This window comes from Microcebus murinus, chromosome 16 (genome assembly GCF_040939455.1).
Source record: "Microcebus murinus isolate Inina chromosome 16, M.murinus_Inina_mat1.0, whole genome shotgun sequence".
Classification (NCBI taxonomy): Eukaryota; Metazoa; Chordata; class Mammalia; order Primates; family Cheirogaleidae; genus Microcebus; species Microcebus murinus.
In genome coordinates, this window is record NC_134119.1 from 59,109,766 (window position 1) to 59,128,312 (window position 18,547).

The following is an 18,547-nucleotide window of genomic DNA, read 5'->3' on the forward strand; positions in this document are numbered from 1 at the left end:
GAAGGTCTCTTGGGTTTGAGAGTGATTGGTTGCCTTGACTTTGACGTGGAAAGGAAGTAGATGGGGTGCTCTCCCAGCCTAACTGGGTAGATATGTAATGGGGTCATTTTCTCCCACACGTCCATCCCCTGCCCTGCCTCTCCCTTTACACATATTGGGACAAGTGAGGGTTGCAGAAATCACCAACTGTCTGAAATAATCCCAATTTACACGGGGCACAGGGAGAGAGAGCCGAGTGGTTAGCACTGAGATGGGAGGAGCACAGGCCAGAGTGATGGGGCTGTGACGGTGAAGCCTGGGCCGTGGTGGGCGTGTGATGACCCAGGCTGCGCCAGTCAGGGTCATGATGGAAAAACACAGGGGTTCTGGGGACCCAGAGGAGTTCCTGACCCAGCCTGAGGCAGTGTGGGCTGCCCTGCAGCAGGGGTGTGTGAACTGAGGCCTGAAGAATGAGAAAAGGAAACATCAAGGCAGGCATAGGATCTTAGAGTCAGACAGAGGGCCTGGCTTCTCCAGGGAACAAACATAAGGACTGGTTGGGACTAGTTCAAGGAGGCTTGTGAGACGGCAGATGTCGGCAGGGGCCAGGTCTCAGAAGGCTCTGAAGGCTCTGAAGGCTGGCTAGGGGCTACCCATGGGGGAGAGGAACCTGGAGAGTTCTAGGCAGGGGAAGGACAAGGCCAGATTGCCTTTTGGAAGCTCTACATGACCACCATGTTGCAGGGGAGAGTGAGGCCAGGGCTGGACCAGAGTGGGGCTGGCCGGGTTAGGAGTGGAGTGGCTAGAAGCCACGTAGAAAGATGTTGGGGACCAGTGGGCTGTCTTTTTTTATCGATGGGGGCACAGTGGGGAGATGACAAGTAAGGAAGGAACAAAGAAGTCCAGGATAATACAAATTTGGGGCCCACTGTTTTCTAGGGAGAAGGAAGCACACTGATGGGGCAGTGGGGGGGGGAGGGTATGGGGGATGATGCAGAGGCCAGTATGAGTCACCTCGGACACGCTGGGGGCAGCTGGAGACGTGGGCATCACTGCAGAGAAAACAGGCCACGGGGGTGGGTAGGGGGTTGTGGTGAAGAGGAAGGAGAAGCTCAGGGCCCAGCCAGAGAAACTCAAGGAAGAGGCAGAGATCAGTGTGGGACCTCTGATGCCGAAAAGAAAAGAAAAGAAAAGAAAAGGGAAAGAGAAGCAGGCAAAGGAGGGGCTAGAGGTTGGGGCAGGGGGTGTTTCTAGCAGTTGGAGAGGTTAACTTTTCAGGTGGGAGGGACGAGTAGGGGACCTGCAGGAGTTGGTCAGGGACTGACCATTGCAGGGACAAAGGACTGAGCAAGTAGAATCAGTGGAGACGGCTATGAAGGTTGGGGTATGGGATTCTTGATGTGGAAGAGATTTGGGCCCTTGTCAAGGAGCCTCCAGGAAGGCAAAGAGGTGCTAAGAACAGAGAAGGCCCAGGGAAGTTTTATTAAATACCTCCTATGTGCCAGGCTATTCTAGCCTAGCGATGCAGCCCTGGACAAACAGCCGCTATTTTGCAGGATTGTAGGAGATTAAGGAAGACGCCTAAGACAGTGCCCGGCACTGAGTAAGTGCACAGTCAGCGCGAGCTGGCTTTATTGCTATTGTTCAGGACACAAGTGCGTTTTTAACAAAGAGCCCCCCGGCAGCCCTCCTGCCTGGACTGGAGTCCTAAGGACAGACACACCTTACCAGGAGCTGCCGGCTCCCGCTCTCTGTCAAAGCCCCACCACTTCAGAGGACTGTGCCCAGGGACTGCTTCTCCGGGAGGGCGGGGACCTTGGGGATGGGGAATGGGAGTGGGTCCCCCCAAGGTTGGGGTGCCATGGGCTTCGGAAGCAGACACAGGTGGGTCCAGGACTCTTGATAGCGCAGGTGTTTGGGTGGCTGTCCAGAGGGTCCCATGAGCCACACCCCCACCTGGCTGTGGCAGATGCAGGGATGGCTTAAAGGCAGCTGTCCCTCTAGTAGTACAGCTCCTGGTCCCACCAGCCTGGAAGAGAGAGAAAAAGGAGACTCAGTGCTGGGGGTGGCGGTGGGTGTGGGGGGTTCAGTGGCAGTTTGATTTGGAGGCCGAGTGTGGAGGATCAAAGGTGGGTGCAGCTGCTCTGAAAACGTTTCGGCCCCCGACCCCCAGGCGCCCAGTCTCCAGACTCACTCCCTGGGCAGCAGCGAACTCCAAGTTTCCGGATCTCATCATAGACGAAGATGAGGAGGCCGAAGGGCATGGGGACCAGCCACCACTGGTACCTGAAGGCACAGGCGACATGGCAAGGTAAAGGCTACCACCAGGCCTGTGTCCCGCATCCCGATCCCGCATCTCCGCCGGCGCCTCACCGAATGGGCATGAAGTTGAAGATGTTGGGCATCCCGGGGCAGTAGCACAGGAAGCAGCCGATGCAGACCTGGAACACGATGGCGATCACCAGGATCTTATTCCTGGGGTGGGGCGGGAGGGGATGAAGATGAGCCGTCAGGACTTGGGGACCAGATGGAAATCAGGGTACCAGGCCAGATACCGTCATCAGCAAGCTGTTCTGAACACCTAACGCTGGACTGGCCTGGGCCTCCCCAACCGCGGGTGCTGGCCCTGTCAGCATCACCCCTTTAGTTAATGAAATATGGGGGGGGCCAACCGGGAGGCACATGGTGGCAGCTAGTGGTCAGCGGATATAAGAAAATGTTCGGTATCTGGCGTGGGTACCTCAGGTGCTGGCGTGCGCCAGCTGTAGCAAACTGTAGTCATGATCTCAGGGGAATTGGGGTGGGGGGGAGGGGTTGGAGGGTGGGGGGGCAGGGCGGGGGCTGGCTGAGGACACCTGAAGAAGCCCTGCTGGAAGGTGGAGAGGCGGCGCGTCTTGCGGATGAGGACATCAGCGATCTGGCACATCTCGATGCTGATGAAGAACACGGTGTAGCAGGTGTACTGCTGGTACAGGCGCTGCCCGAACGTCTGTGGTCAGAAGGGAGCAAAAAGACCCTGAGCCCACACGGAGAGCCTCTGCAGCCAGGCACCAGGGGCCGGGGCCACGAACCCCTAAGTGCTCTGCTTCCCCCAAGTCAGAGGCTAGTGTTGGGGAGAGAGGAGAGAGGCAGGATCTGCCAGGAGTGTGGGCCCCCAGAGTGTGAGGCCCGGAACCTCAGCCCAGCAGGGAGTGGGTGTCAGTGCCTGGGCAGACCGTGGGCCGGGCCAGACGGCTTCCACAACAAAAGGAGGGACGTAGATTTATTTCCTGGGCACCCAAAAGAAGGGGCCTGGGATCCTGGACAGGCTTTGCAAAGGCCAGTGACTCCAGGGGCCGGGCAGACGGCAAAAAGTAGCGAAGTGGCCTTGGCGGGCCTTTGGGGAACAGAAGGCCCGTGTGCAGGGGCGGCCACTGTGCAGGCCCCCTCTTCAGCACAGCCGATTCTAACCCCGGCTGTGCAGGGAACACTAGGGACGCTCCGGGCATAAAATGTTTCACACGTATTCTCTCATTTAATCTTGAGAACTCTATGACGCAGATCATTAGTGCTTTAACTTTAGGGTGCGTCCAAATCCCCGCGAGGGCTGCTTAAAACACAGACTTCCAGGCCCTGTCCCCAGAGTTTCTAATGCCAGAGGTCTGGGATAGGGCTTAAGAACCTGCATTTCCAACAAGTGCCCAGGTGACTCTGATGTTGCTGGTCTAGGAACAAGATGTGAAAACCACTGAGGTAGACACTAGTATTCTTCCCACTTTACAGGTGAGAAAACTGAGGCACAGAGAGGCACAGCAACTAGCCCCAGGTCACACAGCTTGTGGGGAGCAGCGCCAGACCATGAATCCAGGCAGTGTGGCTCTAAGGTCTGCATTCTCAACCATGACAGTAAAGGTTTAAGAGCAATATCCTGATGTATATACTCCATGGGCAAACTAACACATCTGCTGGCCAGATCTAGCCTCGCTGCGCTCCAAACTGTCATCAAAATGGACCACACAGCCAGTGCTCTGTGCAGTGATACTGCAGGGAAAATGACAGAACGGGCTGGTTCCACATTGGAGATGCTGTGTCCTGTTGGCAGGGCGAGGACCCGTCTGCAGCTGTGATCCTCAGAAGCAGGGGTTTGGAGCAGAGAGTTGGCAGAGAGTCTGGGCATCTGGGGAACTCTGGCTGAACTCAGTCACATGTAGAGGAGCAAGTGAGCCACACGAGGTAGGTGGACTGGGAAGGAGGGAGCCATGGATGGCGTGGTGCGGGGCAGGGGCTCACCCACTCCTGGCCGTAGCTGTCCTGCAGGTCTTGTAGGTGGTGGTTCTCCCAGTGTGGCCGCAGCCCCACACACAGCAGCGGGAACCAGCCCTCCTGGGCCATGGCCGTGAAGTAGTCAGTGAAGCCAGCAAATGACTGGATGGCACCTGAAGAGAGGCAAGGAACACAGGGAGGGACAGGGACACAGGGGGACAGAGATGGAGACATAGAGACAGGGACACAGAGACAGAAACAGAGACATACCCAGAGAACCCAAAAAAGATGGAAATCAGCAATGACCAAGAGACAGGGTCATGGAGAACAAGGCCAGACACAGAGCAGGGACACTGGGGGACCAAAGAAACCGTCACGTACGGAGAGAGACACGGAAAACAACAGAGCCCCAGGATCGAATGTGGACGCCAAGATCCAGAGCAAGCCAGAGCCCAAGTCAGGGACCCCAAGGCAGGCGAGCAGCCCCACTAAGCCCCCCACCAGCCGGTCCCTGGCCCGATGGCTCTACCAATCTGGAAGTAGGAATAGGCAGCCAGGGGCTCGTTGACCAATCTGTCACGCTTTGGATTCCGTGGACGCAGGTGCATGATGTCACTCTCAGCCTTCTCATATGCCAGGGACACAGACGGGAACTGGCCAGGAGTGAAAGGAAGCGGGGACGAGGGTTTGCCTGGGCCCCTGTTCCCTACATTCTGGATCCCCCCTTCCCCCATCCATGGGCAGGAAAGTGACCACACAGCCACACCTGCCTGGACAGCCTGGGTCCCGCTGGTCCCTGTCAGAGGATTGGCATGTCCGGGCCACATGTATCCTGGTGTCCATCCTCACAAGAATGTCTGCTCTTATCTCCACTGTCCTCTCTCCCTCCCCATCCTTCCCACCGCCTCCTCCCTCTCTCTGTCTCTGTATTTTATACTGCGGTCTCTGGGGCACTCTGGTCTCGGCCTCTCTGTTTCTCTGTCCCTGTCTCTGTTTTCATGTGTGTCTCTGTCACTCTGTGTCCCCATGTCAGCCCCCATCTGTTTGTGACTACAGGTGGCAGCAGAGCACGCTGATCAGGAGCACAGGCTCTGGGGCACCTGACTGCCTGGGCTCAAATCACAGCCGTGCCACTTACTTGCCATGTGACCTGGGGCAAGCCAGTCAGCCTGCCATGCCCCAGTGAGCTCATCAGTGAAATGGGGTTGGTAATAACAAAACCCATCTCACAGGTATGGGGACAAAATTAAGTAAATTAACGCGCGCCTGGCCCAGAGTAAGCACTATGCAAATGTGGTTGGATGAGTGTCTGTCAACACAGCCGCACATCTGCTGCGTTCATGGCTGTATCTGTGGCTCTTCCCTGTCGTCTGCCTTGGGGTCTGCGGGTGTTTATTTGCCTGTGTCTGCTTTTTTTGTTTGTTTTTTTGAGACAGAGTCTCGCTTTGTTGCCCAGGCTAGAGTGAGTGCCGTGGCGTCAGCCTAGCTCACAGCAACCTCAAACTCCTGGGCTCAAGCGATCCTCCTGCCTCAGCCTCCCGAGTAGCTGGGACTACAGGCATGCACCACCATGCCCGGCTAATTTTTTCTATATATATTAGTTGGCCAATTAATTTCTTTCTATTTATGGTAGAGACGGGGTCTCCCTCTTGCTCAGGCTGGTTTCAAACTCCTAACCTCAAGCAATCTGCCCGACTCGGCCTCCCAGAGTGGTAGGATTACAGGAGTGAGCCACCGCGCCCCGCCTGCCCGTGTCTGTTTAAGGCTGGCTGTCTGTGACCCAAGTTTGGCCAGTGTCTTTTTTTTTTTTTTCCTTTTGAGACAGAGTCTCACTTTGTTGCCCAGGCTAGAGTGAGTGCCGTGGCGTCAGCCTAGCTCACAGCAACCTCAAACTCCTGGGCTCAAGCGATCCTCCTGCCTCAGCCTCCTGAGTAGCTGGGACTACAGGCATGTGCCAGCATGCCCGGCTAATTTTTTCTGTATATTTTTAGTTGGCCAATTAATTTCTTCCTCTTTTTAGTAGAGACAGGGTCTCACTGTTGCTCAGGCTGGTTTCGAACTCCTGACCTTGAGCGATCCACCCGCCTCGGCCTCCCAGAGTGCTAGGATTACAGGCGTGAGCCACCGCGCCCGGCCTGGCCAGTGTCTTTCAATATCTCTGTCTGAGGGTCCACATCAGAGTCCCCGTGTGTCCATGGGTCTGTCCATGCCTACCTGAGTATCCCCTGTGTGCACGTCTGTATGTCTGTCCGAGTCTACCTGCTTGCCCTGCTGTGTGTTCACCTCTGGCTGTCCGTTGTGCGTATGGTCTTGTGTGTTTCACTCTATGTCCAGGAGGGTCTGCGGTGACCTCTGTCCATCCGGCCCGCCCGAGGGCACGTGTCTATGAGCACTGGGGGGTGGGCAGTGGGGCTGCGGACTCACGATATCAGTGCAGAGCTCGATGAAGAGGATGGTGATGCAGCCGAGTGGCAGGGGCACGCTGACAGTGATGTAAATGAGGTACGGCGTCAGCTCGGGGATGTTCTTGGTCAGGGTGTAGGCGATGGACTTCTTCAGGTTGTCAAAGATCAGCCGGCCTGTGGGGTACAGCAGGCACCTCAGCCCCCTTGCAGCCCGTTTCCCCTGCGCCCACACTGCCTGCCCGTCCCCTGGCCTGGCCCGGACCCTGTTCCACTCCCGTCACAATGGAGGCGAAGTTGTCATCCAGCAGGATCATGTCGGCCGCGTTTTTAGCAGCGTCCGAGCCGGCAATGCCCATGGCCACTCCGATGTCTGCCTTCTTCAGAGCTGGGGAGTCATTCACACCATCCCCTGTGACGGCCACAATTGCGCCCTGCAGGCAGGGGGTGCGGGCGGGCGGGCGGGCAGTCAGCGAGAGGCCAGCCCAGGCCATCTGTCCACCCCCATCGGCAGGGCCTTACCAGGCGCTGGCAGCTCTCCACGATCACCAACTTCTGCTGGGGGCTGGTGCGAGCAAACACCATCTCGGGGTGGGTGCGCAGCGCCTCGACCAGCTCTGATGGGTCCATGTCCTTCAGCTGCATGCCATTGATCACGCAGGCGCGCGCCTCCCTGAGGAGGGACGTGGAGGGACCTCACTGGGGTCTCCGTCTGTGCGGGGTGTGGGGAGAGCCCTGGGGAGGGCTGGGGGGCACTTACTTCCGATTAACCTGCTCCACGGGCACACGCAGGCGGGCAGCAATGTCCTCCACTGTTTCGCTGCCTTCTGAGATGATCCCCACGCTGGCTGCGATGGCCTTGGCTGTGATGGGGTGGTCACCCGTCACCATGATCACCTGTGGGGGGGACCAGCAGACCCGTGACCCCTTCAGATCAGCCTGATCCCCTTGTCCTCCCTGGTGGATGTCTGCTGATACACTTGTTCATTATTCAACCAAGCATGGCCACCTGCTGTGTGCCTGGGACAGGGGAGGGACAGAGCAAAGATCCCTGTCCCTGTGGAGCTGACGTTCTAGTGAGGGGGACAGAACATAAACGGAAGAGAGAGACGAGGGAGCAGCCAGTGCGAAGGCTCTGGGTGAGAACGTGCCTGCTGGAGGAGCAGCCGGGAGGACCGCGTGACTAAAGAGGCACGAACAAGGGGTAGTAGCTAAGGAATGAGCGTGGAGAGGTAACAAGGCCCAGACTTCACAGGGCCTAGGAGACCGTGGAAGGGCTCCGGCATCGCTTGCTCGGCACGGGCTCCCCTTTTGTCTTTGGGGAACCCCCCTTCTCCCCTAGGCCACTGGTTGAGGGGAAGTCCCTGGCCAAGATTGGACAAGTAAGCCCAGACCTGGCCAGTCACAGTATCCCATCCCCAGCCACAGTGGCTGGTTTAGGGGTGAACACGTGACCCAGTCTTGCGCTGCTGTGTTTCTATGGGGTGGCTAGACAGGTGGCAGCTGTAAGAGCTGCTGGGGCAGCTTGAGGGACTGCTTGAGAGTAAAGCCAGTAGAGAGAAGAGCAGAGCTGAGACCTGGAGAACAGCAGATCCCTAACGACACCGAGCTCCTGAATCCGATGAAGCTTCATTCCCCAGCATTTTTCAGTGTCGTGAACCAATCTATTTCGATTCAAGCCAGTTTCAGGTGAGTTTCTGCCATAGGGTTCCTCAACCCCAGATCCTTCTTCCCTCTGCCCCCGCCCCTGCCTGTCGCTCTCCCCAGTGGCATACCCGGATGCCTGCTGTGCGGCACTTGAGCACGGCATCGGGGACGGTGGCCCGGGGTGGGTCGATCATGGATACGAGCCCGGCGAAGCAGAGGCCACTAGATGGAAAGTTCATGGCCTCCACGTCGAAGGCATAGCCGGGCGGGTAGTCCTTCTCACTCAGGTAGAGCTGGCAGAAGCCTGACCAGAAACAGGGACGTCAGAGAGGCGTCCTGGGCAGACGCTGCCCTCGTGGGGCCAGGAAGTGAGGGAGGTAGCCAGGCCTCTTGCACAGGCAGCCAGGCACGCCTCATAGTGGTGCTCAACCTGCGTCCGCACTAGCTGCAACCCTCCTCACAGCCGCCCTGCGAGGCTCGAACCCATCTTGCAGATGGGGAGACTGAGGCTTAGAGAGGGGACATTTCTCGCTAGAGGTCACACAGCAGGTAAGATGAAAGATCCAGAATTGGACCACAGATCTGCCTTCCAGGGTCGAAGTCAGGGAAGTTTAAGGGGTCAGGACAAATTAGAGTGGAGGGGTGAGAGGTCAGGATAAGGATTGGGGAGAGTCTTGAGACAGGAACTGGGAACGGCCAAAGAGTCAAGAGGAGGACCCTGAAAGGTGGAGGTCCCCGCAAGGGCAGGTCATCAGTTGGGGCAAGCGCTGGGACAAGTCAAATGGCCACAGGTCGGGAAAGGTCCAGGCAAGGACAAGTGGGAAGGGACTGGGGTCAAAGTAGGAGTTGAGGAGAGTCAGGGGTCAGGACCCAGACGAGAAAGTCAAGGGTGGGTGTGTGGACTGGGGTGGGTCAGCTGTCAGCCAGGCGTGAGAAAGGGCGGGCGGGCGGGGTCGGGGGCGGTGTCCTCCCCATCACACCGGCTTATCTCCTAACCCGGGAGCGCGGGGCCTCACCGAGCACGCGCTCGCCCAGGCCTCCCAGGCTCAGGTAGGCAGTCTGGAAGGCCTCGCGCCACTGCTCGTCCAGCGGCAGCTCCTGGCCCTTGATGAGGATGGAGCTGCAGCGCTCCAGCACGCGCTCGGGGGCGCCCTTCATCACCAGCAGGTGCCGCGGGTCCCGTGGGTCCTCCAGCGTGTGGATGGACAGCTGGGGGCGGGGCGGGGCTGTGGGCGCGGCCATGGAGGGCGGGGGCGGGGCTTGGGAGGGGCGGGAAAGGCAGGGGTGAAGGAGCGGGGCTAGGCGCGGAGTTAGGGTCCCGGGCGCAGGGAATGCGGACTTGGGCTGGGGCGGGACTGGTTTAGCGACCTCCCCCGCACCGAGGGCTGGATAACCGGGAGCTCACGACAGCCCCCGGCGGAGGGCTGTGGGCGGGGCCTGGCCGTGGGCGTGGCCCTGGGTGGGCTGGGGCTTCGGGGACGGGGTTTGGCTACTGAGAGCTGTAGACCGGACGAAGCTCCACCGTAGGCCCGCCCCGGTGTGGGTGGGGCTCAAGGGGCGTGGCCCTCCAGTGGGCGGGGCCGGTGCACACCTGGAACTTGTTGGTGGAGTTGAAAGGGATCTCGCAGACTTTAGGGAAGCGCTCGCGGTAGCCCATGGCGTTGCCCAGCGTCAGCTCCGAGAACTTGAGCAGGGCCGTCTCGGATGCGTCTCCGATCACGATGCGCTGGGAGCGGGGGCCGGTGTCAGGGGCGAACCGGCTGCACGAGGCTCCCGGGATCGCCCGGAGTCCCCCCCGGCTCTCACCTTGGGCACCGGCACTGCGTCCTGGCCGGACTTGAAGGCGGCACGGTTGCACAGGGTGAGCACGCGGCACAGCGCCCGCCACGTCTCCGAGGACTGGTCGAACGTCTGCCCTGGAGACCAGGCGTCCAGGCTGGGGCCGCGAGGGAGCTCCGCAGACCTGGAGCTGAGCTCCCTCCCGGAACTCAGGACACCGCCCCCTCCCCGCTAATGGAAAGCCTTCCCTAGGCTCCGGGCAGGTCTCCACCGTCTGCCAGACCCGGCCTGTCCCTTCCCACCCCACACCTGACTGGTCTTCCGTAGTGTCAGCCGAATGGATGTGGTTGTCAAACCACAGATGGGACACAGTCATGCGGTTCTGAGTGAGGGTCCCCGTCTTGTCCGAGCAGATCACCGAGGTGGAGCCCAGGGTCTCCACTGCCTCCAGGTTCTTGACGACACAGTTCTTACTGGCCAGCCGCTTGGCTGTCAGGGACAGGCAGACCTGGGGGCGGGGTGAGAAATGCAGGCTGGGGCCAATCCCTGCTTCCTGCCCCACTTCCCTGCTCTCACAGCCTGGGGAATCCTTTACCCCAGCCACAGTGCTCATATGCAACATTCTTCTGCAAACAAACAAATAAAACCAGGCTTTTTCTTGCCTCCAAGCTTGTGTTCAGCCTGTGCTTTCTACTTGGGACACCTTCTCCTCTCTGCCCAGATACACGCAGCCAACCCCTCTCTGCGCTGTCCCAGCTGAGGTTCCCTAAGTTCTCTTAGCATTGAGAAAATGGGCCTCCCTGAGCCTTCTCTGGGCCTGGCCTTGGGCAGGGTGCTGTCACATGCTGGCTGCCCCCTAGACCTCAGCCTCCTCCTCTGGTCAAGGACCCTGCCTCATCATCTCTGAGTCCTCGATGGCACAGGGCATGGCCCAGGGCAGCCTTGGTGAGTGTTTGCCGAATGGATGGCCGGGAAGGCAGGCGGTGGACCGGGAGGGGAGTGGGTAGACGCAGAGGCCGGGAGATAATGGTTGGAAGCCTGGGTGAATGACCAAACGGCTGGACAGCCTCTCGGGTCCCTGCACCCCGCCTGCCCCCACTCACTGTGACAGTGGCCAGCAGCCCCTCCGGCACATAGGCCACCACGATGGCCATGAAGAAGACCATGGCCCGCAGGAAGGTGTAGCCAATGCACATGGCCACCACAAAAAATGTGGCGCCAAAGAGGATGGCCAGGCCTGCAATGATGTCCACGAAATGTTCGATCTCGATCGCGATGGGCGTCTTCTCATTCTCCACTCCCGAAGCCAGGGATGCGATGCGCCCGATGATGGTGCGGTCGCCCGTGTTCACCACCAGGCCCTGCGCCGTGCCTGCGGAGGGGCCAGGAGGGCGACTCAGGGCTGGGTGCGAACCCGAGGAGGGGCAGTCTCGGCAGGCAGCGGAGGCGGTGTGACCTGGGAAGAGGGCAGCAATGGTGGGGGCAGAGGGGCGGTGTGCCCTGGAGACGGGGGAGGCGGTGCGTCCCAGCGCGTGGCAGAGGCGGGGCCAGTGCGGAGGGGTGGGGGGGCGGCAGGAAGTGGGGGGCGGGGTGGCTGTGGGGCGGGCGGGCAGGGCCCTCACAGACCCTCCAGGCACATGGTGGAGAAGAAGGCGATGTTGCGGGTCTCCAGGGGGCTCTCGTGCGTGCACTCCGGCGAGCGGGTCTGGGGCTCGGACTCTCCGGTCAGCGAGGAGTTGTCCACCTTGCAGCCCTGGGCCGCCAGGATGCGGATGTCGGCCGGCACGCGGTCCCCGCCTTTCATCTCCACCAGGTCGCCCACCACGAGCTGGTCTGCGTTGATCTGGAACTTGTCCCCGTCTCGGATCACGGTTGCTTGCTGTGGGGCGGGGCACCAGAGTCGAGGCGCCGAGTGTAAGGGGGATGTGCGGAGGTGACAGGCGGGGAGGGGTGGGGACCTTTGGGGAGAGATGGAGGCCGCGGATGAGGCCAGGGGGGACCTGGTGGGAGGAGCCTGCCCCGGCGGCTCTGGGTCTCTGGAATCTGGAGTGGCTGCGGGCTGGGGAACCCACCTGGGGCACGAGGTTCTTGAAGCTGGCGATGATGTTGGTGCTCTTAAACTCCTGGTAGTAGCCGAAGCAGCCGGTGACCACGACCACGGCAATGAGGGCCAGTGCCAGGTATAGCTTGGGGAGGGGGGAACTGGGGTTACATGAAGGGCCTGGAAGCTCCCTGTCCGAAGCCACCTGCCTGCTCCCTGGTGGTGTTGGGGCCACCTCCATGGTTTTCCCCACCTGCTAGGAAGCCTTGTGCACTGTGTCCTGGGTCCCCTGTCCCCATTTTCTCCATAGCCCACAATCACCTGTCCTGTATTCTCAGTGTCTTGGGTCCCTGTATATGCCCCATATCCTCTGGCTCCTGAACTCCTCAGTCTCCTGTGACTTGTGCCCCTTGTCATGATGTACCTTGGTCTTTTTTTTTTTTTTTTTTTTACTCAGGCCTGGAAAATGGATGTACCTTGGTCTTATGTGCTCGCTTTTCCTGGGTCCCCCAATTCTCGTGCTCCCCATGTCCTCTGTCCTACATCTCCTCATGCTCCCATGGCCTGTATTCCCTGTGTACCACACTTCAGATTCTGTGTTTCCCATAACCTGTGTGCCACCCTCTGTGTCCCCTATGCCCACTACTTCCTGTGTCCTCACGTCCCCATTTCCCTGTCTGAGGGCTCCAGACCTCATGCTTCATATTCTACGTCCTTCACGACCAGTGTCCCCATGTTCCAAATTCCCAGCCCCTGTGTCCAGTGTCTCCCCGTGTCCTTGTACCTCTCAGTCCCCATCCTGGGTCACGTGTCCTGACTCTTCAAGTACCTGTCCAATGTCACAGGTCCCTATGTCCCCATGTCCCTTTGTTCTGAACGTGTCATATTTCTGGTGTCCCTTGTCCTCATCTCCATTTCCTCTTTCTGTGCTTCTATGTCTAATGTCTTATTTCTCTCCATGTGCTGTGTCCTGAGTCATGTGCCCCTCTATCCCATGTCCCTTGTGTCCTTGGTTTGTCCTGTGTCCTTGTGTCCTCTGTTTCCCAGATCCCATATCTTACCTACTGCATGTCCATGTCTCTACATCCCCACCTATGTCCCCCACATCTGAGACACATCCTCAATGTCCCTGGGTTCCCTGTGACCCATGTCCTTGGGTTCTGTATCCCAATGTCCTCCATCCCCCGTGACCCATATCTTGGGACTGCATTTCTATGTCTCTGTATCCCTATCCTATGTCCCTTTTGTCCTGAGTACCATGCTCCATGTCCTCTGTCCCCCAGGCCCCTATGTCCCATGTCTGCCACTCACATTGTCATCAGTGGTGAGGTCACCCTCGCTGGCCTGGATGGCAAAAGCGATGAGGCAGATGGCAGCAGCCACCCACATGAGGCACTGCAGACCACCTGCCAGCTGCCGCGCGAACTTGACGTACTCGGGGGTGCCCTTCGGAGGGCGCAGGGCGTTGGGCCCGTCCCGCAGCAGCAGGTCAGCCGCCAGGCTCGCAGACAGGCCCTGGGGACAGACGAGGAGGTGTAGGGGCAGGGGCTGGAGGACATTCCTATCACCGGGATAGCCCCTCTGTCCCTGTCCCTCTTTCCCATCTGTCTGCTCCTCTTCATTTCTGTCTTTGTCTCTTGGTTCCAGTCCCCCTTTCGTCCCTCCCTTGGTCCTCTCCTCTTCCTTCACCTTTCTCTGTGCTGTTTCCCTATCCCTTATCTGCCTCTATCTTTCTGCCTCTTTTCATCTGCTCCTCTCCCTCTCTCTCCTTCTGCCTCCCCTCCCTCCCCTCTCTACACCCACCCCTCCCCTGCCCCAGCTCACCTTGGTGGCGCTGGTCTGATATTTCTGTTCCAGCTCCGACACAGACAGCTGGTGGTCATTCTGCATGGTGGGGGGCAGGGCACTTGCTCTGGGCTCTCTCCGGCCCCACCCCCACCCGCTGCTTCGTGCCCGACCCAGGCCCTGACCCTGGCCCAGGCTCCCTTCCTCGGCCCCAGCCCGGCCCCGGCCCTGCACTCACGATCTCCATCTCCTTCTTCATGTTCTCCAGCTTCTCCTTCCTCTTGCCTCCCCCACTGCCCTCCTTCTTCTTTTTCATCTTGGCTGCCATGTCCCCACCAGGACCAGGTCCCAGCTCCACCGAGTAGAGCTCGTAATTCTCCTGGGGGTGGGGAGGAGGGAGGCCTCAGATCCCACTGGGACCCATGACCCCACCCTCCAATCCCCGACCCCTGCGCCCCACTCACTGCCTTCCCCATGGTGCCTGGCGCCACTGCCCGCCTTCGCCCAGACAGAGCCCGGGGTCTGGACCAGCCCTGATATACCCAGGGAGGGTGGGGGATGGGTGGGGCAGAGCCGGCCTGATTACAGCTGATTACAGGGCTCCTTGGGGTGACCTCCAGGCCTGGACAGCTCAGGCCCTCCCTAATGGGCTGTCCCGACCTGCCCAGATCCCATCTCTACCTGCCCCTGATCAGAGGATCACGGGGGACTAGCCACAGCGACAACCAGGAGAGAAAACATGCGGTGCTCGCTCATTCTGTGCCAGGCATGGTGCTAAAAGCTTTCATGTATTAACTTATTTAACCTTCCAACAACCCTTTGAGGCAAGAACTCCCTTTATAGATGGGGAAACTGAGGCACGGAGGGATTAAGTCGCTTGCCCATGGTCCCCAGGCTGGGACATGATAGCGTCAGGACGCAGTGCCGGGTAGGCTAGCTGCAGAGTGTCCTCTTCTAGGCCATGCGGCACGTGCCCAGGCGACTGGAGGGGAGGGTGCTCGGGCAGGCGCGGGGATGGCCACCGTTCACTGAATATTTACGAGGCGGGGTCTGCCCTGGTGCTTCGCTTGCAGGTTTCATTGGCTCTTCACGACAGTCCTGTAGAGCCACATTCTCTTCTTAGCCCCCATTGTACAGATGGGGAAACTAAGACCCAGACGGGGAAAGGACTTTGCGTAAAGTCGAGATGGCGAAGGATCAGGGGCAGGATTCCAGCCTAGGCTTGGCCCCGGAGCCCGGCTCCACTGCGGCACCATCAACACGCCCGGACTCCACGGCAGCTGCGCGTCGTACTCGCCAGGTGCTGTGCGTATGTGCCCTCGGGGGTCCTCGCTACAAACCCCTGTGAAGGCAGCGCCATCGTTCCTGTTGTGCAGAGGGGGAAACTGAGGCTCGGCGGTGTTCAAGGAGGGTCCCAGAGGCACCCCACAGATCCAGCTAGGGCCTGCACAGCTCTCAGCCATTCCCCCGTCCCCACCCCAGCGTGCCCAGATGGGGAAACCAAGGTGCAAAGTGGGGAAAGGATGTGTCCAGGGGCCCTGGCTTGAGCTTGGTGTTTGGTGACAGGTGGCAGGAGGTCTGGGGACCCCTCCAAATCCCCCAGGCAGGGACCTCTGTGGGCTGGTGGAATGGAGGGGTCCCTTGGTATGGCCATGCCTCGGCCACGGGGTGAGTGGTCAACCAGGGGCCGGTGTGCGTGTAGCTGATAAGATAGTCGCCTTGGCAACGTCCTTTTCCTCTGGGACAGGTCACTCGGGAAAGTCGCTGTGCATGTGTAAATCAGCTGTGTCACTCCTAGGCTTTCAGCCCTCCAAAGGCTTCTCTTCCTACTCGGGATAAACTCCACAACCATTCCTGCAAACTCCGCCCCCAGATGGCCTCTCGTGCCTCAGTTTCCACTGTGGTTGCATAGGCACTGGCCTCCTTGCTGTGCTCTGTACGGACAAGGTCATTCCTGCTTCGGATCTGGGCGCTGGCAGCTCCTTCTGCCTGGTGCCCTCTTCCTTAGATGTCCGCATGGCTCTGTCGCACCCCCTTCGGGTCTCAGCTCCAGTGCCACCTCTTCAGAGAGTCCCCCCTGTAATGCGGCGCCCCTCCAAGCTCCATTCCCTTACCTTGCTTCACTCACACCTCTTACCCCCACCCGCCGTGGCATTTTATTTTTGTTCATTTGGTGTCCATCTCACTAGAAGGAGGACCGGGACTTGGTTGTTTGCTGCTGTACGCACAGTACCAGAACAGTGCGCTGATGACACATAGTAGATGCTCAATAAACATTGTCGAGTGTTGAACAGGATTTAGCTCATTAGCGGTCGGGAATAGTCACTCACCAGCCGGGGGCGCTGGGCGGGCCCTCAGGGAGTCACAGTCTCCAGCCCCTTGGTCCTGGCCCACCAGCTCCCGTTCCCTTCCCAAAGCATCCAGGCCCTGGGGCAGTTGGAACACCTACCTACCTTTACCCAAGTTTAATGATTTGCTACATTTTCTGGGTAGATAGCCAGATAGATTTTTTTTTTTTTTTTTTTGCAATGGAGTCTCACTCTGTTGCCCAGGCTAGAGTGACATGGCGTCAGCCTAGCTCACAGCAACCTCAAACTCCTGGGCTCAGGCGATCCTCCTGCCTCAGCCTCCCGAGTAGCAGGGACTACAGGCATGCACCACCATGCCCAGCTAATTTTTTCTATATATTTTTAGTAGGTCAATTAATTTCTTTCTATTTTTAGTAGAGACAGGGTCTCGCTTTTGCTCAGGCTGGTCTTGAACTCCTGAGCTCAAACGATCCGCCCACCTCGGCCTCCCAAAGTGCTAGGATGACAGGTGTGAGCCACCATGCCTGGCCTAGATAGAGTTTGAAAATTTTTTCGATGAATCATTTGAGAATAAGCTGAGGACAGGATGCTTGTTTACGTAGTCTTCAGACACGTGTCTTCTATGTGTAAGGACAGTCTCTTAAATAATCAGTCTAATGATCAAATTCAGGATATTAACATTAATAAGACGCTATAGACTCATCTAGAGGATTTATTTGAGTTTCCCCAGTTTCCCCACTAATGTCCTTTCCCTAGTCCAGGATCCAAATGAGGGTCGTGCCTCCCATTTGGTTGTCATGTCTCCATGGCCTCCTCCAATGCTGTGACAATGCCTCTGTCTCTCCTTGTCTTTCCTGACCTTGGCATTTTGGAAGAGTATTAAGTCAGTCATTTTTGCGGATCTTTCTCTCGCTTTGGGTTGGCTGGTGGTTCTTCACAATGAGAGTCAGGCTGGGTCCTTCCGGCAGGAACACGGGCGTGGTGCATGCCCTGCTCAGACCATCGTGCCAGAATGGGCCTCATGTGTGAGCCTGGGAACAGTTCGAGAACAAGGTGGACCTTGGAGATCTCAAGAGGCCTAGGGGATGACCAGAGAGCTCACCTCCCCTGTGACCTCTTTACTTTCTGCTCAAAACAGTGTCCCAGGCCGGGCGCGGTGGCTCCCGCCTGTAATCCTAGCACTCTGGGAGGCTGAGGCGGGAGGATCGCTCGAGGTCAGGAGTTCGAAACCAGCCTGAGCAAGAGCGAGACCCCGTCTCTACTAAAAATAGAAAGAAATTAATTGGCCAACTAAAAATACATAGAAAAAATTAGCCGGGCATGGTGGCGCCTGCCTGTAGTCCCAGCTACTGGGGAGGCTGAAGCAGGAGGATCGCTTTGAGCCCAGGAGTTGGAGGTTGCTGTGAGCTAGGCTGACGCTACGGCACTCACTCTAGCCTGGGCAACAGAGCGAGACTTTGTCTCTCAAAAAAAAAGAAAAAATGTCCCAGCCAGGGCTGGCCCCCAGCCGCACTGGCGGTCATAGTAACCGAAACGCAACCACTGCCTGAGCCCCCAAGACCCCCGACCTCCCCAACACAGCCACTTAAAGTGGACGCCGGGCCTGAGCCGACCCTGCTCCAGCCCACGGTGCTCGGCCACGCCGATGGTTACATATTTTACCTGCTTCCCTGACTTCACAGCCGTGGGGTGGTACTCAAGCTCTCTGCCTTGGGCGGGGGCGGGGGGTGGGGTGTCTTTGCTTGTGCAATTTGCTCTTTCATCCTACATTGAAGCAATGCTGGCCTCCCTCCCCGGGAGGGGCACACGGAGGCTTCTGCCCGCAGGAGGGATCAGGATAAAGCAGGACGCATCCCGGGGCGTCTCCGGCACCTGCAGCGCTGCCTGCGGGGCTGTGAGACGCCATCTAAGCTCCTGAGCAAAGACCTCTCACAAGAACGTTGCAAGCGTGGCCCGGTCCGGTTACCGCAGCAATGCAAGCTTCTCTGAGCCTGGGGCACAGGGATCATCGGAGACTTTTTGAGAACAATTAAATGGTCAGAATTGAAAAAATATATATATTTTCTTGAGAAAGAAGAGACAGGGCACAGACTGTTAAATGGATGGTGGACATTAAGTGGGTTGATGGGGAATTTGAACAAGAGTCTCCTGGAATTGTGACCACGACACTCTCAGGAACTCAGCGCCCTGCAGGACCTGGTGGGGTCCGACCCCAGCTGTCCCCTCTTCCCATGCGCCACGTTTCCCATTCATGCTTTAGGATCCAGCCCGCCCAAGAAGCCTTCTTTTTGTTTTTTTTTTCCAAATGATTGTTTCAGAACCTTGGCACATGCGCTTTCCTCTGCCCGAAATGCAAACCGAAC

The 18,547-nt window shown here is 58.5% G+C and overlaps 1 protein-coding gene across 1 annotated transcript; it reads right to left on the bottom strand.

Moving 5' to 3' along the window:
• Positions 1 to 1,979: 1,979 nt before the first annotated feature.
• On the bottom strand, positions 1,980 to 14,351 carry ATP4A (ATPase H+/K+ transporting subunit alpha). The gene is made up of 22 exons (XM_012775035.2): positions 14,340 to 14,351; positions 14,114 to 14,254; positions 13,915 to 13,974; positions 13,402 to 13,605; positions 12,122 to 12,235; positions 11,676 to 11,928; positions 11,153 to 11,421; positions 10,359 to 10,557; positions 10,077 to 10,186; positions 9,862 to 9,996; positions 9,287 to 9,479; positions 8,399 to 8,574; positions 7,384 to 7,520; positions 7,146 to 7,296; positions 6,889 to 7,057; positions 6,646 to 6,800; positions 4,751 to 4,874; positions 4,249 to 4,394; positions 2,835 to 2,968; positions 2,353 to 2,454; positions 2,174 to 2,265; positions 1,980 to 2,008 (listed from the first exon to the last, which is right to left on the bottom strand). Exons 1-22 carry the CDS (start codon positions 14,349 to 14,351, stop codon positions 1,980 to 1,982), a joined length of 3,105 nt encoding a protein of 1,034 aa, XP_012630489.1.
• Between the last annotated feature and the right edge of the window lie 4,196 nt (positions 14,352 to 18,547).